The 9,542-nt window shown below is 33.1% G+C and overlaps 1 protein-coding gene across 1 annotated transcript; it reads left to right on the top strand.

Annotated features, from left to right (window-relative positions):
• The first annotated feature begins 504 nt into the window (after nucleotides 1–504).
• On the top strand, nucleotides 505–3,648 carry LOC130813759 (serine/threonine-protein kinase RIPK-like). The gene is made up of 5 exons (XM_057679623.1): nucleotides 505–1,044; nucleotides 1,591–1,726; nucleotides 1,830–1,966; nucleotides 2,475–2,601; nucleotides 2,844–3,648. The coding sequence occupies exons 1-5, from the start codon at nucleotides 661–663 to the stop codon at nucleotides 3,311–3,313; spliced, it is 1,254 nt and encodes a 417-aa protein (XP_057535606.1). The 5' UTR covers nucleotides 505–660; the 3' UTR covers nucleotides 3,314–3,648.
• Nucleotides 3,649–9,542: the final 5,894 nt, after the last annotated feature.

Raw genomic sequence — 9,542 nt, forward strand, 5'->3', positions numbered from 1 at the left:
TTTTATGTACATTGGTAAATGACAAAACTATAAACCAGACAACTATGACTAATTCTTTTATTTAAAATTTATAGAATCATGCAATCATATGATAGGGTTCTACAATCCCAAGTAGAATCTTGATTCTAATAAATTTGATAAGTTTATCAACTATTCTTTAAACTGAATGCTAAATTTAAACTAAACAGATCAAACAAGAATTCAAATTTATAGTAGTGTATTTACATAAACATAGTTAATTATCCATGTAAGTAAACGTGCTAAACCTCACCAAATCAAAATGAGGAATTAGACCAAGTATAATTAAGTAATTTCTTAGCTGTTTCGAATTAGGAACACATATATTGTGTTAGCCAGCTTGATCTACAAGAAATTGATAAAAGTATGTACAAGTATAAGGCCAAATTATAGATAAAAGTCAAACCAATAGACGGCAGCAACACATTGTTTTCCTTTTCAAATTACAACTAGTCTATAAATATTAGTTCGAGTTGGTGCTTTCTCAACAACCACACTCCATAACAACTCCAATATTTTCTCTATCTCATTTCTCCTTTCCATATTATATCATTTCATATTTCTCAATACATTAATTTCATCATTTTTTACATTATATTTTCATTATTTTCATTCATTTCAAGAACGTACAAATTTTTAAAAATGTGGAAAAAAATTTTACCAAGTTGTTTTAATGCAAAGCGAAATAAACCCAAATCCAGACCCAAAAACGAACACATAAGAGTTGTACCAACTTCCCCTCAAAGGCTATCGATATCGGATATTAGTAACCCCAAATCGGAGTTTTCGTTTAATGATCTATCCAATTCTATAATCGGGTCAAATCTTCAAGTGTTTACTTTGGATGAACTTAGGATTATTTCGAATAATTTCTCTTATACAAGTAATTTCATTGGTGAAGGCGGGTTTGGGGCGGTTTATAAAGGGTTTATTGATGATAAGCTTCGACCTGGTGTGTTAAAGGCTCAAGCTGTGGCTATTAAGGTCTTGGATTTGGAAGGTTCACAAGGACATAAAGAGTGGCTGGTAAATTATTATCATTATCATTACTCATCTTTTACAAATGAACTTTTTTTTTATTATTATTATTACTTTTGGAATATTGATTATTAGTGTAACAATAAAAAAGTGTTAGAGTATACTTCATAATATATATTAAGATGTCAATCATTTAGCTTATATTTTTGCTTAAGTTGATTTCATAATATGATATCAGAGCCAACATGTCAAGAGATTACGGATATTAATTTCAATCATCCTTCATTTAGAGTAGACTTTTAATATTAAGTATAAAGAAGGACTGTGTTGCATCCACACTTTTAGCCCAAAAGACTCTTGTGTGAGGGAGCGTGTTATAGTATATAATATATATTGGGACTTCAAGTATCCATTAGTTTAAACTTTTGGTTAAGTTAAATCCTTAATACATTCGTATTTGATCAATTTTTTCAATAGTAAACAATCAGTATGTCCAATGGTGAATTGTGAAACATATCTTATGAAAAAATAATTACAATGTCTCATTTTATTATAAGTTTTGGCTAACAATTAAAATGGTTTGATATTTTTCAGGCTGAAGTAATATTTCTTGGTCAGTTGAGGCACCCTCATCTAGTGAAGTTGATTGGATATTGTTGTGAAAATGAACAAAGAGTTCTTGTTTATGAATATATGAGTAGAGGCAATTTGGATAATCAATTATTTAGAAGTAAGTTTTAGTTTTCTTTTTATTCAAAAAATTTTATTATTACTTGAGATATAAGTATATGAAATTTATATTCAGAAATTTGACATGAATTTGATGAATGCAGGATGCTCTGTAGCCTTGCCATGGTTGACAAGAATGAAAATTGCTCTTGGTGCTGCTAAAGGCCTTCAATTCCTTCATGATTCTAATAAACCTGTGATCTTAAGGGATTTTAAGGCAGCCAATATACTCTTAGATTCTGTAAGCTTTCAACTTCATACTCTATTATTCGACTAGTCAGTTTAAACTTTTGGTTAAGTTGTTTTCTTATAACACGGGATCAAAAGCGCATATCATGGGATTGGGTTGGGTGTGAAACTATGACTAGAGGTGTTCAACAAGCTAGAGGCTCATTTTAAGCACTAATCCAACCCATTTTTAGAAAGGCTTAGTAAGAATCAGGCTGAAAAAGGACCGGACCAAAAAGGCTTTAAATATTATGATAATCATAGCTTTGGTTGAGTTGGTCTTTTAACAAACTTATCTTTAATTTTATGATAAGAGTTATTCTAGTGAGAGAGCATCTCATGGTGAGACGTTCTTAAAACAAGAAGTTCATATGCTAATAATTTGTATCATTGACCTTTTTAACTCATATATAAGACATGTCTTACGGTGAGACAGTCTCATTATGATAATTATTCATTTATCCCCTACATTACACAATGGGTCAAATTTATTTATTATTTTTGCTTAACTTGGACTGCAGAATTTTAAAGCAAAGCTGTCAGATTTTGGGTATGCACGAGATGGACCAGAAGGAGATAAAAGTCATGTAACTACAGAACACATTCTAGGCACCAAAGGATATGTTGCTCCTGAGTATGTTATGACAGGTAATTAATTAATTAATTAATTAATTACTTTTAATTGAATTGAATTAGTAATATAAAATCTAAGATTAAAAAGAAGCATATAATTTATACATGTTAACGTTGACGATGAGTACAAATAATAAGTCAAAATTATAAAGATAATATTTTATTATATAATTTACAAGAAAATGCTTGCAAGTTCTCACTAAAATGTTTGAAAAATGTCAAAATGTCTAACAAGTTGGATAATAAACAAATTGCAGGACATTTGACAACCATGAGTGACGTGTACAGCTTTGGAGTAGTTCTTCTAGAACTATTGACCGGAAAAAGATGTATGGACAAAACTCGTCCCAGAAGAGAACATTGTCTGGTTGAATGGGCTCGACCTTTTTTAAAGGACCCACGTAAACTTAATTTAATCATGGATATTAGGCTCGAGGGTCAGTTCTCGGTTCAAGGAGCAAAGATAGCCACCGCGTTAGCCTATCAATGTCTAAGCCACAACCCCAAGGGCCGCCCTACAATGAGCGCGGTGGTTAAGGCGTTAGAGCCTTTAATGCAAATGAATGACATTCCGGGACATTTTGTTTATGTTGTACCAAAAGAGGAAGATAAAAAAGAGTGTTTGAATCAAGAAAAAAATAAGAAAAAGAATGAGAATAGAGTTAGACATAATGCTTTACATAGGAGGCTTGGTAATGGTATAGAGGCCCCTATTTATGGTAGATAAAAAGTAAAATTATTTACTTCTTTTTGAGCAAGGAATGTGTATATAATAATTTAAGATTTTTTCTTTTTATTTGGTTGATTTATTGACTAGATTTAAAAAAAAAAATAGTCTCTTGATAATAATGAAATGTAATATTGTAATTTTTATTGTAAGAGTCAAAGATACATGTAATATGATGTATAAAATTGGATAAAGAAATTTATATGATCCTATAGATCAAGCATTATACTTTGGTAGGAATGTTTTTGTTACTACTAATAATACAAGAAAATCTTGTTTCAATGTTTTATTTTATATATGTAATAACTTATTAAATAGTTTGATAGTTTCACTTCCTTGGTGAGTTTTCTTGTATTTCTAGCATTGTTGCTTACTTTATCAAGCTATGATGGTTGAAGTTCTAACAAAGCTACTAATTTTGTTGTTATGCAACTTTCTTACTTAAGTAAACAATTGTAAATTTCTCTAATTCAACTTCATCAAAGTTATGATAGACATGTCAAATTCGCTCCTCTATCATCATCATCATCATTGCCATCATCATCGCATATATATTATTTAGTTTTGTTGCTTTCATGAGTGGCATGTTGCTAAGCACCATCACTAGTTATACTGGTGCAAGTTAAATTGTTACTAGGTTTTTTGTCAATTATTTAGATGAATCCAAGTAGGATTAGGAGTGAGATGAGAAACTTAATTTTGATGTTAGGTAATTTGGATGGAAAGTTGGAAGCTTTTTGATGATTTAAGGTTAGGGATGATAGAGGAACGCATGTGGATGATGTTAGGCAAAAAAAAAAAAAAAAAAAAAAAAAAAAAAGTAAAAGTTTAGAAAGGAAGGTTTTTAGATTTTTTTTTTTTTTGGAAAAGGTTATTTAAGGTTTGGATGTTTTGCTATGTTTGGCGTGGGAGAAGGGTTTAAACGTGAGTTTTTATAGGGTTTTTGATTTGTGAGAAGTGGGTGAAGATTCGCCAAGGACGAGTGAATCTAGGGTTAGGGTTTTGGTGTTTGAGATGGCAGATAAGATGGTGATGTATGATGAAGATGGCGTGTGGATGAATTAAGAAAGTTTAGAGGATGCAGTTTTTTGGAGTTGCAACTAGACTTGCTTAGGATTTTGCATAATAAATTTCATTATCTTTTTTCATTATACTGAATGTATATTTGTAACATATCAACTGATAATTATTAATATGAATAAAATAAATTTAGAAGTAAAAGAAGAAAACTAACTATTTTGACTCTTAATAAACACTTTAGCTATCGGTCCTCCTTAATCTTTAAACGTTATTTACTTTGTTTTTGCTAACCATCCACGTTAAGATTTCCAAAATTCTATCTTTCATGTATCTAGGACCAAATCTATCCTTAAATCTCTCATCTTTAGATGTAATACGAGAACTTGATCGTAATTTCATTTAATTCAAATAATGGATAGGAAATTCGCCCAACTTTATTTTTATGCAATTGATAAAAGTTTTGTCCATTATTCATGATCTTTTAAGCCCAAAAACCATGATTGATTCATATTTCGCAAAGTCTAATATATGTTTGAGTCTATGATCAACAATGAAGATAGTCTAAGCTTACATGTTAATGTGTGAATACGCACAAACATCTATAGATGGTGCGTAATTTGGTGATCGCAATTTTGTTTAATTCAGATAACAAAATTGCGATCACCAAATTAGGCACCATCTACAGATGTTTGTGCGTATTCACACATTAACATGTGAGCTTAGACTATCTTCATTGTTGATCATGGACTCAAACATATATTAGACTTTGCGAAATATGAATCAATCATGGTTTAGGCTTAAAAGATCATGAATAATGGACAAAACTTTTATCAATTGCATAAAAATAAAGTTGGACGAATTTCCTATCCATTATCCTCCCTAGTCAGAGCTCTAGATTTTATCTCAAGCATGAGCTTATATCTTTCTACGTTTATTGATGTTGTTCTTCTTTTTAGCCATGTTTTTTCACACTTTATCTATTTTCATTGTCAATGCGAGACCCTTTCCCAATATAGAAAGTCTACTCCTTCTATATCTAGGCATGGCCACGGTCCGGGTTGGTCCGGTTCCGTTCCGGTTCCACCCGGTTCCGGTTCCATTTGGAACCTGTCGTGAACGGTTCCGGTTCCGGTTCCGGGCGGTTCCAAACGGTTCCTTGGCGGTTCATGAGGCGGTTCCGGCGGTTCCAACTCACGGGACGGGCGGGTCGGACCATCGGTTCCATTTTTATTTTTTCTTTAAATATTTATATAATAAAAAAATACTATAATATCGCGGACGTACCTTTGATGATTACTTGATTATTAGCGAAATTCATTGCATGTCAAGTTGTCATCGTTATTGAAATATTTACTAAAAAGAATGAAAAAAATAAATTAATAAGAAACGAATCAATAATAATGTCGATAAAGATGATTAATAAAAAAAGAGGGAGAAAATGGACTTGAACCTAGTACCCAAATGAATACTAAGCTGCCTACGTATCCCGAAGGAATCAAAGCCCACGTAGTTCTTTGTCATACCTTTTATTTATAGTTGTTGAATGTTGATTTATCGTTGTCGTTTGTCGGATTGATCCTATTCGTCTTCGTCATCATCATGTGGTTGATTAGATGCTTCCGCTGACTCTCCTCCTGACGATGATGCAGATGTATCCATCATCATCCATGGATCATCATCGTCGTCTTGATCATCATCATTCCTTAGTCCTTGTGTTCGAATCTCCGCTTGATCCCAATCTTTCTTGCAAACACATATTTGAATACTATGTGGAGCAAGACGAGATCGTTTTTCGTCCAAAACTCTTCTACCTGCACTAAAAGCAGACTCCGACGCAATTGTTGACGCGGGAATTGCAAGGATATCCTTTGCAATTCTCGATAAAATGGGAAATTTAACAGATTTTTCTTTCCACCACTCCAAAATATCATAGATACTTTGGTCTATTTCAAAGTGGTGTTTAAGATAACTATCTAGTTCTAAATATGAGGTCGAGGAAGAAGAAGATGATCCTAGAAAACTATCATCTTGAGTCATTATGTTAGCTATTACCGAATTATAGTAAGAGGGACGTGCCGAAACGCTAGCACGCCTAGACATATCGCGTTTCGGGTTATATACACTAGCGTAAAAATCATAGAGTTCTGCTAAATATTTTTTACATGTTCCTACATAATTATGTACATCAGTAGACGGGCGATCTAACGATTGATAATAAAATCCTATTACTTTAGTAAGGACCTCAGTTTTAAAACGTGGGTCCAAAATGGTTGCGATTCCATAAATATAAGGAAAATCGGTAAAATATGCTTGCCATTTTTCCATCATATCTGCAAGAATCGGCCTCAATTTTGGGTTAGTATCTTCATGTGTATATTTAAGGAGATGATAAAAAATAGTAATACATTCACTTATTACTAAGTGAACGTTCGGTTGATAAACATAAGAAAAAATCTTAGTCGCGTGGTCATACGCTTCTAATATGTTATGTACACCTATAGCTAATTCCCAAGTGTCATCAGCTATGAAACTATTTGTACACTCACTATATAGTTGTGTTATTACTGGGCGATAAGCAATCGCCTTTCTTAATAAATCATTGGTTGAGCCCCAACGTGTAGGAGTATCTAATGACCAATACACTTTTTTAAGTTGGTATTGGTCACATAATTGTTTATATCGTCTTTTTATTTTTCCGATCCTAAGCCATTTCACTATATCTCTAATTGGTTCTAATAAATCACTTAATTGTTTTATGCCTGCTTGGCAAGATAAGTTAATTATATGCGCACAACAACGTATGTGTAATAAGCTACCCCCAAGGATTAAACTAAAAGCAGGTTCGTTAAACAAAAGTTCTATACATTTAATGTTCGCGGTTGCATTATCAGTTGAACAACAAAATATTTTATCTAATAAGTTCCATTCTCTACATATCTCTACTAATCTATATTTTATGTTTTCACCGGTATGTCTTTCTGGCATTGTCTCAAAAGCAATTATTCTTTTTTGCATAATCCAATTTCGATCTATCCAGTGTGCTGTTACACACATATAAGGTTCTAAATGTGGGGGAGCAGACCAAATGTCAGTTGTTATGCTAACCCTACCATTAAACGATTTAAACATTTCAACTAATTCATAGCGCATTGATTCGTATAATTTAATTGTGCGTCTTTTAAGAGTGCTCCTAGGGATTGCTCTATATTGTGGTTGCAAAGTTTTTCTATTGAGACGCTCGTATGCCCTACTTTCACCGTGGTTAAAAGGCAATTCATCACAAGTTACATACCTAGAAAATTCATCAATCATGTCATTACGATTGTATCTAAAAGGCATACCTGTGATGGGAATGTCCCATTGTGTCTGTCGGCTTCCACTTGTGGTCCCGCTCCCGCTTGCTGCATGAGTTTCTTTTGTGATTCCATGCTTCTTTGCCAAATGTTTGTTAAAAGATCCCGTACCACCACCTAACACGTATTCACAAAACACAATAAATAAATGTTTATAAAATATGAATATATAATGTATCAATGTATTATGTATGTCAGTATGTATAAAAAACTTAAAAAGTATTTACCTCTGGCGAAACTGTATGAAACTAAGGGCTTTACTCCTTGATTTCACAAATTTGACAAGTGCATAAGAAAATATCTGGATTCTCGGTTGGTTCTTTTGTGAAATACGACCACACATGTGAAACAGCTCTACCACTAGGAGGTGGCATTGCCGGAAAAGGTTGTCTTACTAGTTCATCTTCATCTAAATAAATAATTTAAAATTATAAAACTATAATTAAATAAATAAATAATTTAAAGTTTAATTAATTTGAAGAATAAAATTATAAAACTAACCGATAGTTTGGAAATTGACTCGTTTACCACGAGCTTGTCTTTGTTGTTGTTGTTCTCCTTGTTCTTCATGTGATCTTGTTGATGACTGTCGAGATATATTTATCCCAATTGGGGTCGTTGGTTCCTCTTCTTGTTCTTCTTCTTCATCAATTTGTATTTCTCTTTCCATTTCTTCTGCATAATTATGTAACTCCGGGTCGTACCCTTTCGGATAATTATGTTCATAATTATAATTACTAATGGAAGGTGTTGTTGATACCGACGGAATAGAAGTGGCCTTTCTTTTGGACGAACTGGAACCTCCCAATGATTTTGCCACTTTAGTAACTTTTTTTGTGGCTTTTTTCAAAAATGAAGACATGATTGATAATATTGAAATAATAATAGAAATATAGAATTAAGAAATAAATAATTAATTAATTATGTAACTAACTAAATTAAGAAATAATTAAAAGACTAATTATGTAATTAAGAGAATAATTGCGTAATTAAAGAATTAAGTAGAGAGAGTAAGTAGAGAGAGTAGGAGAAGAGATGAGTTGTGAATGAAAATGATTGAAAGTGATGAGTATATATAGAGGAGAATGCAACGGCTAGTTAACGGTAACAAACGGTCATATTTTGGCGAACCGGTTCCATGGAACTGGTGGGCCGGTTCAACCGGACCGGTCCCGGTTCCGGTTCCACGGAACCGTTGAGCCGGTTCCGGTTCCGGTTCTAGAACCGGTTCCGGTTCCAAACCGCGGGTTTTTTACCCGGTTCACGATGGTTTTTTCCGGCGGTTTCACGGTTCCGGCAACTTTTTTCCGGCGGTTTCACGGTTTCGCGGTTCGGGGCGGTTCGGAACCTGTCGCAAACGGTTCCGGTTCCGGATCCGGTTCCAAACGGTTCGGGACCGGTTCGGTTCCGGGTAACCCGCCCCGTGGCCATGCCTATCTATATCTAATAGACTTATCCTAAGTAGCCAAAGTGGCTTTATTATAAGAACGAAACAAGTGATATTAACAATCAAACTCGATCTCATTAAAATTACAGATAAAAACTAATGAACGTCAAGAACATTGTCTTCAACATGATTTTGACATTTACTAATCCACTGAATTTAGTCATGGTTTTCAAATTAGGTGTACTAATCCACTGAAGTTTAAGCAATCCTTGTCAAAGTTCATAACCTACACATATAATCCTAATTTATTTCTTAATTCAAACTTAATTAGTTCATTCAATCAAAACCAACCTTAATAGCACTAGTCAAACTAAATTCAGATGCATATAATTAGCTAATAGCCGTCCATATTCAATTTAATTAAATCATTTGATTTCATTTAATTAAGTTAATTATGTACTAAAAATGA

The sequence above is a fragment of the Amaranthus tricolor genome, chromosome 5 (genome assembly GCF_026212465.1).
Source record: "Amaranthus tricolor cultivar Red isolate AtriRed21 chromosome 5, ASM2621246v1, whole genome shotgun sequence".
NCBI lineage: Eukaryota > Viridiplantae > Streptophyta > Magnoliopsida > Caryophyllales > Amaranthaceae > Amaranthus > Amaranthus tricolor.